General features: G+C 35.5%; 1 protein-coding gene across 6 annotated transcripts in view; it reads left to right on the forward strand.

Annotated features, from left to right (window-relative positions):
• The window catches only part of LOC128653928 (uncharacterized), a 155520-nt gene that overhangs the window by 88590 nt on the left and 47417 nt on the right, over positions 1–19513 (forward strand). For all 6 annotated transcript variants that reach the window (XM_053707543.1, XM_053707528.1, XM_053707536.1 and 3 more), the window contains one exon: positions 15510–15607. In XM_053707543.1, coding sequence (XP_053563518.1) covers positions 15510–15607 — 98 coding nt within the window. The remainder of the gene's footprint in view (positions 1–15509; positions 15608–19513) is intronic.

Here is a 19513-nt window from a genome sequence, read left to right on the forward strand (position 1 = left end):
CTAGGGTTCTACTCCCTCCCCTTTTATTTTGTTTCACTATTTCTAAGATACAGCCCTTCAGTCCCTTTGGGTCTTTATTATGAAAATGGGAAAAATGTACCGGAACGTTATGTGTGGTTAGTCCTTCTTTTATATTATTAATATGCTCCAGAAGTCTAACTTTAAAGGGGCGGGTCGTGCGCCCAATGTATTGTAGCCCACAATCACACTGCAAAAGGTAAACCGCATATGTTGATTTACAGTTGCATAGAGTGTCAATCACGCACACTGATTCATTACTGATTGATTTAACCTGTTTAGTGGGTTTCCTCTCATAATGGTGCTCACACGCCACACAATTTGCTCTATTGCACTTAAAGTATCCGATAGATTGTGAGTTTAACCAGTTTCCCTCTTTCTTATTTTTGCTTCTTAGTTCGCTAGGTGCCAAGATATTCTTAAAATTCTTGTTTTTCCTAAAAATTACCTTAGGACCTGATTCAACCACATTTTTTAGCAGTTCATCTTTTTCTAATATATGCCAGTGTTTCTTTATCACTGACTTTATCATTTTTGCACCTTCATTGTAATTTGTCACAAACATGACATCCTGTTCCCTTTTGCTATTTTTCTTTTTTAGAGCTTTTCCTTGAAGCAATACTTCCCTCGGTGTATCTCTTGCCTTTAAATAAGCCTTCTCTATATTCTGCTTTCTATACCCTTTGTTAAGAAATCTTTTCTTCAGATTTTTTTATTCAAGTTCAAAGTCTTCCATCTTACTACAATTCCTACGTATACGCTGGAATTGTCCGTAAGGGATATTCCTGATCCAATTGGGGTGATGGCAGCTACTAGCATGCAAATACCCGTTCCTGTCAGTTTCCTTTTTGAACAATTTAGTTGTAATTTGGTCATTTTCATGTGACAACACTAAGTCTAGAAAATCAATCTCGTTTTTACATGCTTTTGAAGTGAATTTTAAATTTAAATCATTGATATTTACAAATCAAAAACTCTAGGAGGGCTTTGTCTTCCCCTTTCCAGATCATCACTATATCATCGATATAGCGGCCCCACAACACTATATCTGACATAAATGGGTTGTTATTCCAGATCTTGTTGTCCTCCCAAAACCCCATATAGAGGTTGGCAAAGCTAGGGGCAAATTTCGTGCCCATGGCAGTGCCACTAATTTGTAAATAATATTTATCTTCAAAGAGGAAGAAATTATGTTCCAATATGAAGCTAATTGCTTGAAGAAGGAAATTCTGAGTATTTTTCGGCAAAGTAGTCCTTTTGATCTAACCAAAAACCTACAGCTGACACCCCTTTATTGTGGGGAATACATGTGTACAGGCTACTTACATCTAAAGTAACCCACTGATAATTTTCCTCCCACTTAATGGAGCTTACTTTATTTATCATATCTGTAGTGTCCCTAATATATGATTTTATAATAGGGACTAGTGGTTGTAGATATGTGTCTACAAACTCAGAAAGTCTTGTAGTCAATGAGTTTATGCCCGACACTATTGGTCTACCAAGGGGAGCTTTAGTGCTTTTATGCACTTTAGGTAAGTGATAGAATATTATAAATTATAGAAATGTGTGCACTCTATCCAGTTTACAAACAAAAACAATTTTGGTGCTAGCAGTCACTATACAATAGTAAACAAAAGGATAAGAGAGTAGTCACAGCTAGAAAATGCATGCTGTGAAAAAGAATGACAAGGCAGCACTCAAATTGCGTAAATAACAAGTGGTTTATTTGGTAAACCTACATATGTCAAAAACAATTCACAAAACCCTAAATTATACTAAAAAGGAGTAGCTAGTAAACCCAGGCCTGGTTGGTACTTAATCTAACACACTACCGTAAAACTACGGTTATAACAAATGATTGTTCGAAGTATGTGACATGTTTAAACTATGCACTGTTACAAACAAACAAACAAACAATGTGTAAAAGATGTGTGAAAGATAAACTGTTGCAACAAAATTCAAAAGAGACACAGATTAACAAATGTCCGTTTACCAGAGCACTTAGTGTGAATCACACGCTCTGCAATTGTGAAATGTTACAAAGAAGCAATTCCAGTGTTACTGATTGGAAGGCCAACTGTTATAGATTACTGAGCAAACAGTCTCACCACATTCGCGGTATGAAGTTCCAGTATTCGCTTCAACACTAGCTTTTATAATTACCACTTGATCACTCCAAACTATGCATATTTCTCATGCCGGATCCTGGTAATTCTCCAAACAAAGCGATGTGTGTTAAAGCTCCATAACGGTTTCAGTACCTCCTTGTATTCAAAAACCGGAACTTCTATTCAAGACTGCTGCGTGCTTTTCAGTTGTCAGAACCACATCAAAGTAACTCGGTATGCTTTAGACCAGCTGCCAGGGACTTAGCACTCCACTTCAAACAGTTGCCGCTTCACAAAACGTCAGACATGACGCGTTTCGCCCCTCCCCTTAGTGGGCTGACTTTAGGGCCTCATCGGATGCTTGTTTGTGGTGAAAACACCCCTTTTATAGCACAATAGCTAATTTAAATATTTAATTGATGACAGTTTAAGCACCATATTGCAACCTCATATTCAAAGATAAAAAACTTTTTATTGCACAAACAACATATTTGTTAAATAGTTACATGTTATGCAACATATACTTGGGTTTTTCTATTTCATTCTGGGATGGCAAAATCGAAACTACACAATTTTTCTACCTTTGCAATTTTTTACATCTCTAAACCTTTACTTGTCATTAAGGCTAAACTAATGACCATTATATACACAACCAAAAGATAATGTATGTATTAAGATACCAACAAGTTCTTTAACATTTGTCCCCTACAAAAGACGGTTCTACAGAAAGCATGAGAAATCTATTTTTTCATTAAGGCCATTTGGAGCCAGAGTGTTTAGTCGATAAATCCATCGGGATTCATTCCTCAACAGCATATTATCAACATCACCCCCACGGCGGTGCTGTTTTATGTGCTGGATGCCAGTTACTTTCATGATAGTGAAATCAGAATTATGATATAATTCAAAGTGTCTGGCTACTGGGCTATCCTGCTCCTTGTTCTTAATATCATCCCTATGCTCTCTGACTCGATCTTTCAGATCACGTTTGGTTTTCCCTATATAGAATAGGGGGCATGAGCAATGCAAGAGGTAAATGACACCTGTAGTGTTGCAGGTTATCCATTGTTTTATATTATATTGTCTACCTGTTAAAGTTTAAAATTTACATGTTTAAAGTCAGCCCACTAAGGGGAGGGGCGAAACGCGTCATGTCTGACGTTTTGTGAAGCGGCAACTGTTTGAAGTGGAGTGCTAAGTCCCTGGCAGCTGGTCTAAAGCATACCGAGTTACTTTGATGTGGTTCTGACAACTGAAAAGCACGCAGCAGTCTTGAATAGAAGTTCCGGTTTTTGAATACAAGGAGGTACTGAAACCGTTATGGAGCTTTAACACACATCGCTTTGTTTGGAGAATTACCAGGATCCGGCATGAGAAATATGCATAGTTTGGAGTGATCAAGTGGTAATTATAAAAGCTAGTGTTGAAGCGAATACTGGAACTTCATACCGCGAATGTGGTGAGACTGTTTGCTCAGTAATCTATAACAGTTGGCCTTCCAATCAGTAACACTGGAATTGCTTCTTTGTAACATTTCACAATTGCAGAGCGTGTGATTCACACTAAGTGCTCTGGTAAACGGACATTTGTTAATCTGTGTCTCTTTTGAATTTTGTTGCAACAGTTTATCTTTCACACATCTTTTACACATTGTTTGTTTGTTTGTAACAGTGCATAGTTTAAACATGTCACATACTTCGAACAATCATTTGTTATAACCGTAGTTTTACGGTAGTGTGTTAGATTAAGTACCAACCAGGCCTGGGTTTACTAGCTACTCCTTTTTAGTATAATTTAGGGTTTTGTGAATTGTTTTTGACATATGTAGGTTTACCAAATAAACCACTTGTTATTTACGCAATTTGAGTGCTGCCTTGTCATTCTTTTTCACAGCATGCACTTTCTAGCTGTGACTACTCTCTTATCCTTTTGTTTACTAAGTGATAGAATATAGCAGTCACTGGCTCTGTTACATTAAGAAATTTAAATTCATTATCATTTAATATTCCCTGATTCTTAGCATCATCCAGTAAACTGCTGTACATTTTTAGAAACCGTGAAGTGGGGTTCTTTTCCAATTTCACATATATTTCTAGATCCCCCAATAATCTATTTGCTTCTTCAAGATATTCATTTCTATCCTGGATAACAATTCCCCCCCCTTTGTCTGCTTCTCTAATGACTATCGAACCATCATTCTTTAGAAGATCCAGCCAAGCTTTCTCTTGTTTGTTTAGATTTTCATCTTTGATTTTAAAATTTTCACATATTTTGTCAAGATCTGTTTGTACCAGGCTATTAAAAACAGGAATGAAATTTCCCTTAGAATGTATGGGGTTAAACACTGAATTCGGTTTGAAAGAGGTATGCGATTCATATGTGAGAAGTGGATTTACATTATCCACCTCTCTTAATGTTTCGCTTTCCTCTTGTAGGGCCATCAAGACCCTTAGTGATTCAACATCATCATTATTGAATTCCTTATTTCCAGTTGCTGTTGTATGTTGGATAGTCTCAGTTTTATTAAAGTGCCTGTGCAGAGTGAGTTTCCGAATATATTCGTTAAGATCTATAAATAAATTAAAAGCATTTGGCCCCCTGGTTGGTGCGAAAGAAAGACCCCTTCTCAAGAGTCTCTCCTCCTCTCCTGTAAGGTTTCTTTTTGAGAGGTTAAATACTTTCATTAGATCATCACTTACTACATCCATGAGGGTTTCCTTCTTTTGTTTCCGTAATCTCTTTCCTCCTCGACATCCTCGTCTAGTTTTTCTATTCCTCTTTTCATTCCCTTCCCCCTCCATGGGGGGGTTTCCTTTCTTTCTGTCCACTGGTCCCACAACTGGGGATCCTGGCTTATATTTGGGGGTCTCTGATAATGAGCCCCCGGAAAACCCTGATGATTCTTAGGGGGTCTATCCTCATGATTAGATGCATACTGATCAGTATCACAACTGTTATGATTGCTATAATATCTTACTTGTTTGGATGGGTTTTCTTGATGCCTAGTTTTTTTATGAAAATTAGTAGCATATAAGTTTTTATTTTTATGCTTTATTTTGTTTTTAGAGGAATGAGTACCCATTGTGTTTGAGAAATTCTGTTTAGGGGTATAACCATACCGTCTATTTTTCATACTACTACCAGCGCGAGGCCCCCTATTTTCATATGTTCTTATTGGAATCAAATTTCTTTCAGATCTAATATTCTTAATCTGATGATCTTGGTACATTTGTCTGAAGCTCTTATCTGTAGCATAGTCAGCAGAACAAATGTCACCCCAATTTGAGTTAGATGGATCCAATCCTGGGGTGTTCAATCCTGGGGTATTCGGCATATTGCACTCTCTTGCGTCTTCACCCTCCATCACTATCTCTCTATCGTGAGGATCCATTTTTTCTATCTTGCTTTCATTAAGATCTCTTAGAAATTTATTCAATTTGTTAGTCTCTACTTGAGTCTCAAATCTCTCTATTTTCTTTTTGTTTTCATTATCAAGTTCCCTATAATATACATCTCCCTTAAAATTATTAAGTTTTTCTCTTATATCCCTTATTTGGTCAGTTAATTCCTTCACTTTTTTCTGTCTGTACCTAATTAGTATATCCAGAAAAGTAAGTGAACACGTTTCTAGGGCAGTTTCCCACTCTGTTAGTAATTCTACCTCAGTATTATCAATTATGGAATCCTTCTCCAATCTTAGTCCCCTAGGAATAACTTTATATTTAGCATATCTCTCGAGATTAACGCTATCGTACCAGTTTACCAATTGTTTCTTACTCAATTTTTCTAATTTTTCAAATAATTTTTTAGGATCTGTCATGTTTAAATTTTCTAAGAGAACTCTACCCTCTTCTTCACTGATAGATAATCTTTTAGGTTTACTGTTTGGGTCAAAATAGGCCCCATATTCCAATTCAGCCATAATTAACTACTCTCCTCACCCTGCTGCTTCTTCCAGAAGGAAAAGTGTAAAAATAAATAAAGAGAGATAGAATATACCACCACTGGGTGGAGGTATAAGCTCTGGACCTAATGAAGCGCACAGATGAGAATGAGTAAGCTGAACCGATGAAAATTAGTATATGTAAGATAAATCACTTACTTTTCTGGATATACTAATTAGGTACAGACAGAAAAAAGTGAAGGAATTAACTGACCAAATAAGGGATATAAGAGAAAAACTTAATAATTTTAAGGGAGATGTATATTATAGGGAACTTGATAATGAAAACAAAAAGAAAATAGAGAGATTTGAGACTCAAGTAGAGACTAACAAATTGAATAAATTTCTAAGAGATCTTAATGAAAGCAAGATAGAAAAAATGGATCCTCACGATAGAGAGATAGTGATGGAGGGTGAAGACGCAAGAGAGTGCAATATGCCGAATACCCCAGGATTGAACACCCCAGGATTGGATCCATCTAACTCAAATTGGGGTGACATTTGTTCTGCTGACTATGCTACAGATAAGAGCTTCAGACAAATGTACCAAGATCCTCAGATTAAGAATATTAGATCTGAAAGAAATTTGATTCCAATAAGAACATATGAAAATAGGGGGCCTTGCGCTGGTAGTAGTATGCAAAATAGACGGTATGGTTATACCCCTAAACAGAATTTCTCAAACACAATGGGTACTCATTCCTCTACAAAATAAAGCATAAAAATCATAAAAATAAAAACTTATATGCTACTAATTTTCATTAAAAAACTAGGGATCAAGAAAACCCATCCAAACAAGTAAGATATTATAGCAATCATAACAGTTGTGATACTGATCAATATGCGTCTAATCATGAGGATATTTTCCGGGGGCTCATTATCAGAGACCCCCAAATATAAGCCAGGATCCCCAGTTGTGGGACCAGTGGACAGAGAGAAAGGAAACCCCCCCATGGAGGTGGAAGGGAATGAAAAGAGGAATAGAAAAACTAGACGAGGATGTTGAGGAGGAAAGAGATTACGGAAACAAAAGAAGGAAACCCTCATGGATGTAGTAAGTGATGATCTAATGAAAGTATTTAACCTCTCAAAAAGAAACCTTACAGGAGAGGAGGAGAGACTCTTGAGAAGGGGTCTTTCTTTCGCACCAACCAGGGGGCCAAATGCTTTTAATTTATTTATAGATCTTAACAAATATGTTCGGAAACTCACTCTGCACAGGCACTTTAATAAAACTGAGACTATCCAACATACAACAGCAACTGGAAATAAGGAATTCAATAATGATGATGTTGAATCACTAAGGGTCTTGATGGCCCTACAAGAGGAAAGCGAAACATTAAGAGAGGTGGATAATGTAAATCCACTTCTCACGTATGAATCGCATACCTCTTTCAAACCGAATTCAGTGTTTAACCCCATACATTCTAAGGGAAATTTAATTCCTGTTTTTAATAGCCTGGTACAAACAGTCATTAGAGAAGCAGACAAAGGGGGGGGGGGAATTGTTATCCAGGATAGAAATGAATATCTTGAAGAAGCAAATAGATTATTGGGGGATATAGAAATATATGTGAAATTGGAAAAGAACCCCACTTTCAGGAAATATTAAATGATAATGAATTTAAATTTCTTAATGTAACAGAGCCAGTGACTGCTATATTCTATCACTTACCTAAAGTGCATAAAAGCACTAAAGCTCCCCCTGGTAGACCAATAGTGTCAGGCATAAACTCATTGACTACGAGACTTTCTGAGTTTGTAGACACATATCTACAACCACTAGTCCCTATTATAAAATCATATATTAGGGACACTACAGATATGATAAATAAAGTAAGCCCCATTAAGTGGGAGGAAAATTATCAGTGGGTTACTTTAGATGTAAGTAGCCTGTACACATGTATTCCCCACAATAAAGGGGTGTCAGCTGTAGGTTTTTGGTTAGATCAAAGGACTACTTTGCCGAAAAATACTCAGAATTTCCTTCTTCAAGCAATTAGCTTCATATTGGAACATAATTTCTTCCTCTTTGAAGATAAATATTATTTACAAATTAGTGGCACTGCCATGGGCACGAAATTTTCCCCTAGCTTTGCCAACCTCTATATGGGGTTTTGGGAGGACAACAAGATCTGGAATAACAACCCATTTATGTCAGATATAGTGTTGTGGGGCCGCTATATCGATGATATAGTGATGATCTGGAAAGGGGAAGACAAAGCCCTCCTAGAGTTTTTGGAATTTGTAAATATCAATGATTTAAATTTAAAATTCACTTCAAAAGCATGTAAAAACGAGATTGAGTTTCTAGACTTAGTGTTGTCACATGAAAATGACCAAATTACAACTAAATTGTTCAAAAAGGAAACTGACAGGAACGGGTATTTGCATGCTAGTAGCTGCCATCACCCCAATTGGATCAGGAATATCCCTTACGGACAATTCCAGCGTATACGTAGGAATTGTAGTAAGATGGAAGACTTTGAACTTGAATAAAAAAATCTGAAGAAAAGATTTCTTAACAAAGGGTATAGAAAGCAGAATATAGAGAAGGCTTATTTAAAGGCAAGAGATACACCGAGGGAAGTATTGCTTCAAGGAAAAGCTCTAAAAAAGAAAAATAGCAAAAGGGAACAGGATGTCATGTTTGTGACAAATTACAATGAAGGTGCAAAAATGATAAAGTCAGTGATAAAGAAACACTGGCATATATTAGAAAAAGATGAACTGCTAAAAAATGTGGTTGAATCAGGTCCTAAGGTAATTTTTAGGAAAAACAAGAATTTTAAGAATATCTTGGCACCTAGCGAACTAAGAAGCAAAAATAAGAAAGAGGGAAACTGGTTAAACTCACAATCTATCGGATACTTTAAGTGCAATAGAGCAAATTGTGTGGCGTGTGACCACCATTATGAGAGGAAACCCACTAAACAGGTTAAATCAACAAGTAATGAATCAGTGTGCGTGACTGACACTCTATGCAACTGTAAATCAACATATGCGGTTTACCTTTTGCAGTGTGATTGTGGGCTACAATACATTGGGCGCACGACCCGCCCCTTTAAAGTTAGACTTCTGGAGCATATTAATAATATAAAAGAAGGACTAACCACACATAACGTTCCGGTACATTTTTCCCATTTTCATAATAAAGACCCAAAGGGACTGAAGGGCTGTATCTTAGAAATAGTGAAACAAAATAAAAGGGGAGGGAGTAGAACCCTAGATCTCCGGAAAAGGGAGACTTTCTGGATTCATAAAATGGGTACTTTAGTACCATTTGGACTCAATAAAGATATCGACTTAGTTGCTTTTTTACTTTAATCTAACATCAGGGTAATTTTTTAATAATAGTTAGAGGACATTATATATATGAGGGGACAGTAGTTTCACAATCATTGTCTGTTCTTTGTATGGAAGGGGATATGCGCATATGAGGACAGTAGTGAGAGTATGTATAGTCAAGTGTATATATGTAGTACGTATGTGTGTATATAGGTGCACTTTTAAATTTATTATTTATTTTTATTCCTGTTCCTATTTTTAACTTTATTAATGTAAAGTTATAATAGTTTTTATATATTATTATTTATTAGAGGTCGTCTGCGTGAGTGCCAGTTTCAAGTTTAGAATAGACATATATATATATTTTTCAGGTTTACATTTATAATCAATATAGGCATGATATTATTGAGACATGTACCCATTCTGGGTTATCACGCAGAATGTGCATATATAAATTATTTTAAATGTATTAGTCATTTCAAGTGCATTTTTAGTCTCCTTTACATACTCCTAGTATTTTAGGAGATAATATAAGGTGTTTTAATTCAAAATAGTTTTAAAGGGTTAATATGATAGAAAAAGGGATCTAGTCATAGGGTAAGCTAGCCAAGTAATTATAACTATGAATTGGTTTAGTCTATGGCGAGTACTGTTATCGCCTAGACACGCTGCACATATATTTCTTCATGGTAAGCAGTCTTTTTAGCCGTCATAGTCCGTGTAAACATGGAGGGCTATTAGCAACCCTACAAACACGTTGGTTGTAGACGATACCCTATTAGAGGATGTCTTTTCAGTTTCCGGTCCGTATACACACCTCTAGTATCAACCAATGAGAGTAACAGCTGGTTAGGGGGCGGGACGATGATCCGTCCCGACATAGTTTAAATATTAGCGGTAAGGTGCCTTGCTCATTTGAATTCTCTAGCCTCTGATGAAGAAGGGTGGACGGATGTTCTATAAATACCTTCGAAACGCGTAAGGCTGCAGAGAGAATCATTTGGAGACCGGCACACCGCAGACCACCGCAAATATAGTTTTACACTTGTGTATTGTTTTATTTTCATCTGCTTCAAGTTACCTCATATCATTGAGGTTTTTAAATGTGAGTACAAACGTTTGCCACATGTTTTATATTGTAATAAACTGGTGTTAAACAATATTGCACTAGTTGTCGCATTACTTCTATTTTCCACATATCACCGGCCCTGTATGAGCCATTCTGAACATCGATGTGAGACAAGTAACGCTGACCGGACACAGATTGAGGGCTATATCGTGGTTAAACACCTGAACCTTACCTCATATCGATTGAGGGTTTGTCCTGTGAGTATACACCCTAAGGGGGTCATTTGAAGTCACTTTCACCGGTTGAGGGGCACTGAAAAGGATAACATTTCATCACCACTTTCTGACACGCATTGGGATATTCTTCTATGTGGAGATTTGACTCTTATAAAAGACTACTGTTCTGTTCTCTTTATTGAATTTGAACCTGTGCTTTTACTCAGCTTGTATTTTTATTGTAAAGAGTGTTTTCAGTTTGTATATATATTTTTTATTTTTTTGTTTGATTAATATTTGATACAAGTCCACTTATATATATTCTTATATATATTTTTATGTGAACTCTTCACTAGTAGCTTTCTGAAGAGCTTTTCTTTCCTACAGTGAGTTTCTTTTATACTTTTTGAATTTTATTTGTGCAATTTTATCAATGTAGCAACAGTATAACGATTATTATTGAACCTTTTGTATTTGATATGAAATCACATGTTTATATTATTGTGTGTTTTTAATTGGCCCTCTGTGTATTAGCGCTTTAAATACTTCTCCCATTTTCTTCCTTTATCTCTTGTCATTGAAATATTTGGAAAAGATATTTCACCTTTTTGGGGGACAGTGTTTTTTAGCAGCTTTTATTTAGAGGATCACTTTTTATTATTATTACTTTCTATTATTCACTATTTATTATTTGGTACTGTCTATTAATATTTAATACTTTTATATATAAGTGTTATTATTATTATTAGCTTATATAGTATTTATCTTACATATACTAATTTTCATCGGTTCAGCTTACTCATTCTCATCTGTGCGCTTCATTAGGTCCAGAGCTTATACCTCCACCCAGTGGTGGTATATTCTATCTCTCTTTTTATATATATATATATATATATATATATATATATATATATATATATATATATATATATATATGTGTATATGTGTATATATATATATGTGTATATATATATATGTGTATATATATATATATATATATATATATATATTTATGTGTATATATATATATATATGTGTGTGTATATATATATATATATATATATATATATATATGTGTGTATATATATATATATATATGTGTGTATATATATATATATATATATATATATAAAAGTCTATCAGGAGGGAATTTTTCAGAGTATAATCCAGGTCGTTACTCACTTTTACCCCCTCACTGATAATATCTGGTATCCTTCCTGTAAGTGTCACCCTGTGTGGGTGTGATCAATTGGCCGTTTGCACCAATTAGACTGATATTAAATCTTGTGTATCCTCTGTTTGTCCAAGTTGTAAATACTTTTTGAGTTTGCCGTTTACACCTATTTGACAGATGCTGGATCCGTTCTCGCAATCTGAGAGCAGTAGTTATGAGTTTTACGCAAAAAAACTATTACACAAAACTCATAACTAAAATGTTACAAAGTACACTAACACCCATAAACTACCTATTAACCCCTAAATCGAGGCCTTCCCGCATCGCAAACACTATATTAAACTTATTAACCCCTAATTTATCGCTCCCGACATCGCCGCCACTAATAAAATGTATTAACCCCTATTCCTTCGCTCCCCGACATTGTCACCACTATACTAAAGTTATTAACCCCTATTCCCCCGCACCCCAACATCGCCCACACTATAATAAAGATAATAACCCCTATTCCGCCACTCCCCAACATCGCCGCCACTAAATAAAGTTAATAACCCCTAAGCCTCTGGCCTCCCACATCACTACCACTAAATAAACCTATTAACCCCTAAACCGCCTGCCCCCCACATAAAAATAAATAAATAAAACTATTAACCCCTAAACCTAACAACCCCCTAACTTTAAATTAAAATTACAAGATCCCTATCTTAAAATAAATAAAAACTTACCTGGGAAATTAAAAAAAAAACTAAATTTAAACTATATATTAAACTAACATTACTATTATACTAAAATTAAAATAACTATCAATTAAATAAATTCAATTACATAAAAAAAACTAACATTACTAAAAAAAATTAAATCTACAGTTACAAAAATAAAAAAATACTAAATTACAAAAAATAAAAAAATACTAAATTATGAAAAATAACAAACTAAATTATCCAAAATATAAACAATTACACCTAATCGAATAGTCTTATAAAAATAAAAAGCCCCCTCAAAATAAAAAAAAACCCTAGCCTACAATAAACTACCAATAGCCCTTAAAAGGGCCTTTTGTAGGGCATTGCCCTAAAGAAATCAGCTCTTTTACCTGTAAAAAAATACAAAGACCCCCCAACAGTAAAATCCACCACCCAACCAACCCCCAAAAAGAAAAAATCTAACTCTAACAAAAACGTAAGCCCTGAAAAGGGCATTTGTATGGGCATTTCTCTTAAAAGGGCATTTATCTCTTTTTCTTGCCCTTTAAAGGGCATGTATCTCTTTTAAGACAAGCCCGAACCCTAATCTAAAAAAAAAAAAAAAAAACACCCAAAAAAAAAGTTTAAAAAAAACGAACAATAACCCCCAACGATCCACTTTTTTCCCCCCTAGACATCAATGGGGTTGCGTTACGGAGATTTTTCATCCCGCGATCGCAGGTGGTTTTTTTTCTAACACTCTTTCCCCATTGATGTCTATGCGGAAAGCTTGCACGAGCACATCAAAGCAGCGCATGTATATTGTGCGGTATGGAGCTCATCACAATCATATCGCACGCACAAGGCGGCTTTTCCAAAACTTGTAATGGCAGCTCTATGGAGGGTGAAATAACGCAACTTTTTGTTGCGTTCGTTTCTCACCCTCTATAGCACTAAGCTTGTAATCTAGGTGTATGTAAAGAAATAAAGTATTTTTCTTCTTCTCAGTTGCCTTAAACAATAAATAAATTAATTAATTGGGTTCATCTAAGATATTTTTTCTTTAAAAATTACACATATATATATATTTTAAAATATATGCATCTTAAAGGGACAGTCAACACCAGAATTTTTTTGTTTTAAAAGATAAAGATAATCCCTTAATTACCAATTCCCCAGTTTTGCATAACCAACACAGTTATAATTATAAATGTTTTACCTCTGTGATTATCTTGTATCTAAGCCTTAGCAGACTGCCCCCTTATTTCAGTTCTTTTGACAGACTTGCATTTTAGCCAATCAGAGCTGTCTCCATGGTAAATTCACGTGCATGAGCTCAATGTCATCTATATGAAACATGTGAACTAATGCCCTCTAGTGGGGAAAAACTATCAAAATGCATTTAGATTAGAGGCGGCCTTCAAGGTCTAAGAAATTAGCATATGAACCTCCTAGGTTTAGCTTTCAACTAAGAATACCAAGAGAACAAAGCAAAATTGGTGATTAAAGTAAATTGGAAAGTTGTTTAAAATTACATGACCTATTTGAAACATGAAAGTTTTTTTTGGACTTGACTGTCCCTTTAAAATATATATAAAAAATTTCTGTCAAAAATTTCTGTCAAGGGGTTGAAATATTTTACTTAGAAAAATGAATAAGATTGGAGGGATGAATAGACTTATTTTAGTGGGCTAACACATTGTATTTCATCTGATGGGTTTTTCAGAAGAAACTATTTTGAGAAAAATCAAGATTAAGTCCATTTGGTTTAAGTGCCTGAAGAGTAAAAATCCACTTTGCTTCCCTATGTAAAAGTTGGGTACTGGTATTGCCCCATCTTCTGTTTTCCTTATCTTATCTATTACTGTGAATTTAAAGTTCTTGAGATTACTGTCACAGCATAATCTAAAGTGCTTCGCTACAGGGAGATCTTAAGCTGGTAATTAAGGAGGACTTTTTCACTATAACCTGGTAATCAAACTGCCAGCAGTTACCTACTAAAGTCCGATTGCGGACTTACTGAGTGGAGGGTAATATTGCTAATACCCACTACACCCCAAAAAAACAACCGCCGAATAAGACCCTTTCACGGATTTACGACGTCTATTTGGACACACAGCGGATCTACAGGATCCAGCATCCGTCAAATAGGTGTTAACGGCAAATGTAAAAAGTATTTACAACTTGGACAAACAAAGGAAACACAAGATTTAATATCAGTCTAATTTGTAGAAACAGCCAATTGATTGCCAAATATACCTTGTTTTTTTGTTGTCTAACTATATGTGTTTTTAAAAAAAATTAAGCACTAACTTTTGGAGTGGCCACATCCTAAATTATTTATGAACTTTTTATGAACTTTTATTTATGTACTTTTATGTCTCAAATTCATGACCTTATTTATGTGTTTACAATAAATCTTTAAACAGAGTTTTATAGCTGAATTTCATTCATTTTATATTCTTTGGGACACATAAACATATTTTGCATATTTGGGAGGATAGTCATTCAAATATCTATTTAAATATCCTTTAAAATTTTATTTATCAGAGGTCCTGGAATAGCTGATTTAGCGCTCCCTTTTTTTACCACTTTTAGTACTCTTGTCTTTTTTGGTATTTGTATAGGGTCGTATACTTTAATAAGGGTAAACTTGCACTTTATTGCACTAAGCGGTTTAAGAGAAGAAGATGTTTAAAGATTTTCGCAAAATGCAAGATGGCTGCTACATCATGTGACTAAGGCACTTCTGTTCAGCAATGGCAATTTGATCCCTGTAATTGTTTTTATATACCACCTATGTTCATAGCGCTGCAGAATCTATTAGCGCTCTACAAATACCTGATAATAATAATAATAATAATAAGGGTAGCCTTTCCTTTCTGGCGCAGTTCTTATTTAGTCTCACTATTCCATAGTAGCTACACATACGTATTTATTTTTAGTCATATACAACAGTTGTAATGGCGACCTCTGTCCTAGAACACTCATTAGTTTTATCTTTTCAGTCTGCAGATTCTGTGGCACTGCGTGATGTCTGGGTAAAAATACTATGGAAAGCAATGCAGTTACCAGGACCAGGAAGAAAGAATTCCTCTTGTACATGGTATTACATGTTGTATATAGTCATTTAAATTGCTATTGAATTACTAACTAATGTAAAACAAATACACTTTTTACACACACACACACACACATTCACATGCACACATACACATGCACACACACTCACACATGTACATGCACACACACGCACACATGTACACACAGAGACATGCACACACACATATATACATACATACACACATATACATAAACACACAAACACATACATACATACATACATACACATATACACAAACACATGCATACATACACACACATACCTACACACATACATACGCACGCACGCACACACACACATATATAAACACTAACACATACACACACTCACACATACACACACATATGTACACAGTCACACACATACACATACTCACACATACACACACGCACACAAACACACACACATATATATATATATATATATATATATATTGTATATACAGGTGGCCCTCGGTTTACAACGGTTCAATTTGCACCATTTTAGAATAACAACCTTTTTTTTCAGTCATGTGACTGCTATTGAAAAGCATTGAGAAGCAGTGCATTGATTAAAATAGCCAGTATGTGGAGCTGTCCACTTGTGTTGCAGCAAAGATATGCAAGCCAAGCAAGCTGATATTAATCAGTTTAACCAGACCTGAGCTATCAAGCAGCTCGCAAAGGAACAAGACCTTCCTGTCTATAAATCAATCCAGATTGGAATGCATAGAAAGAACCGTTTGCAGAAAAATGCAAGTAAAGTCTGTGTTGTGTGATTATTTTATTAGGTTTATAATGCTGTTTAGCAAATGTTTTTGTTCATTTAACTTAGTTAAATTATATATTCTGTGTTGTGTGATTATTTTATTAGGTTTATAATGCTGTTTAGCATTTAAAGTCTTCATTTCAAAGCTTTAAAAATAATGTATTAGGTGTTACTTATGCCAATTTTGAGAGGGGCCTGGAACGGTTTCGATTTACAACCACTCCTTCTGGAACCTAACCCCGGCGTAAACTGAGGGCTACCTGTATATATATGAAAGTTTGTATATTTCTATTGCAGTATTGCTCGAATGAGGTTTGAACTAATTAATGCCCCTGGCATTTATATAATGCCTCTGCTGACTCAGAGTTTACTTTTAGATTTTGCAAAAGATAAAGGGTGACTATGGAAATACCCTGTTTGGAGGTATATGGCAATGTTTCTTACCAGTGTCAAATTAAGGAAAAATTTTATGGTAAAGAAGTGACTTGTATCAATAGTTTCTTCATTTTTCAACCTTTGAATGAGGATTGCTATTTTGATAGCGCGGGCTCGCCACCAGTGGCGAGACCACAATATTCTAGGATTACTGCTGCTGGAAGGGAGGTCATAATAGTCAGAGAGTCAAGGTTATGTTCTCTCCAAAATGTTCCTGTGATGCCAATGATATATATCTCCTTTAATATATAATTACTGTTCTGCAGGTGCCTCTGTTCTGTAATATTCTCCTACTGCGTTTTGTTTCCCTACCTACGGCCACACCTACAAAAAACTTGCAAACACAATTGTGCATGCATGCACTCACTGCCGCAGTAGGAAAATATTACAGAACCCGCCTTCAATAAACTTGCAAATTACACTACAGAGCACGCATGGGCTCATTGCCGCAGTTGGCAAATATTACAGAAGCGGTACGTCCATAATTATTCATTTAATCAAACAAATCCGTATTTTGCCACTGTTATTTAGATGTCCCCAGCTAATTCCAAAATGAATCAAACAAATCCGTACAATAATTTGGACTATGAAGCCTTTTTTTGCCTCTGTTATTTAGATGTCCCCAACTAGTACCAAAATTAATCAAACAAATCTCTATGATAATTTGAACTATGAAGTCTCTTTCTTTCATGCAATTAGCAAGAGTCCATGAGCTAGTGACGTATGGGATATACATTCCTACCAGGAGGGGCAAAGTTTCCCAAACCTCAAAATGCCTATAAATACACCCCTCACCACACCCACAAATCAGTTTTACAAACTTTGCTTCCTGTGGAGGTGGTGAAGTAAGTTTGTGCTAGATTCTACGTTGATATGCGCTCCGCAGCAGGTTGGAGCCCGGTTTTCCTCTCAGCGTGCAGTGAATGTCAGAGGGATGTGAAGAGAGTATTGCCTATTTGAATGCAATGATCTCCTTCTACGGGGTCTATTTCATAGGTTCTCTGTTATCGGTCGTAGAGATTCATCTCTTACCTCCCTTTTCAGATCGACGATATACTCTTATATATACCATTACCTCTACTGATTCTCGTTTCAGTACTGGTTTGGCTTTCTACTACATGTAGATGAGTGTCCTGGGGTAAGTAAGTCTTATTTTTGTGACACTCTAAGCTATGGTTGGGCACTTTTATATAAAGTTCTAAATATTTGTATTTAAACATTTATTTGCCTTGATTCAGGATGTTCAATATTCCTTATTTCAGACAGTCAGTTTCATTATTTGGGATAATGCATTTGAATAATCAATTTTTTTCTTACCTTAAAATTTGACTTTTTTCCCTGTGGGCTGTTAGGCTCGCGGGGGCTGAAAATGCTTCATTTTATTGCGTCATTCTTGGCGCGGACTTTTTTGGTGCAAAAAATTTTCTTTTTTATTTCCGGTGTCATACTTGTCACCAGAAGTTGCGTCATTTTTTACGTTTTTTTTGCGCCAAAAGTGTCGGCGTTACCGGATGTGGCGTCATTTTTGGCGCCAAAAGCATTTAGGCGCCAAATAATGTGGGCGTCTTTTTTGGCGCTAAAAAATATGGGCGTCATTATTGTCTTCACATTATTTTAAGTCTCATTGTTTATTGCTTCTGGTTGCTAGAAGCTTGTTCACTGGCATTTTTTCCCATTCCTGAAACTGTCATTTAAGGAATTTGACCAATTTTGCTTTATATGTTGTTTTTTCTATTACATATTGCAAGATGTCCCAGATTGATCCTGAGTCAGAAGATACTTCTGGAAAATTGCTGCCTGATGCTGGGTCTACCAAAGTTAAGTGTATTTGCTGTAAACTTATGGTATCTGTTCCTCCAGCTGTTGTTATCCCTCCTTCTAGTAAACGTAAAAGGTCTTTTAAAACTTCTCATTTTTCAGATGAATTTTTAAATGAACATCGTCATTCTGATTCTGATAATGATTCCTCTGGTTCAGAGGATTCTGTTTCAGAGGTTGATGCTGATAAATCTTCATATTTGTTCAAAATGGAATTTATTTGTTCTTTGCTTAAAGAAGTCTTAATTGCATTAGAAATAGAGGATTCTGGTCCTCTTGATACTAAATCTAAACGTTTAAATAAGGTTTTTAAATCTCCTGTAGTTATTCCAGAAGTTTTTCCTGTCCCTGATGCTATTTCTGAAGTAATCTCCAGGGAATGGAATAATTTGGGTAATTCATTTACTCCTTCTAAACGTTTTAAGCAATTATATCCTGTGCCATCTGACAGATTAGAGTTTTGGGACAAAATCCCTAAGGTTGATGGGGCTATCTCTACTCTTGCTAAGCGTACTACTATTCCTACGGCAGATAGTACTTCCTTTAAGGATCCTTTAGATAGGAAAATTGAATCCTTTCTAAGAAAAGCTTACTTATGTTCAGGTAATCTTCTTAGACCTTCTATATCTTTAGCGGATGTTGCTGCAGCTTCAACTTTTTGGTTAGAAGCTTTAGCGCAACAAGTAACAGATCATAATTCTCATAGCATTGTTAATCTTCTTCAACATGCTAATAATTTTATTTGTGATGCCATCTTTGATATCATTAAGGTTGATGTCAGGTATATGTCTCTAGCTATTTTAGCTAGAAGAGCTTTATGGCTTAAAACTTGGAATGCTGATATGTCTTCTAAGTCAACTTTACTTTCCCTTTCTTTCCAGGGTAATA

The sequence above is a fragment of the Bombina bombina genome, chromosome 1, assembly GCF_027579735.1.
Source record: "Bombina bombina isolate aBomBom1 chromosome 1, aBomBom1.pri, whole genome shotgun sequence".
Taxonomy (NCBI): domain Eukaryota; kingdom Metazoa; phylum Chordata; class Amphibia; order Anura; family Bombinatoridae; genus Bombina; species Bombina bombina.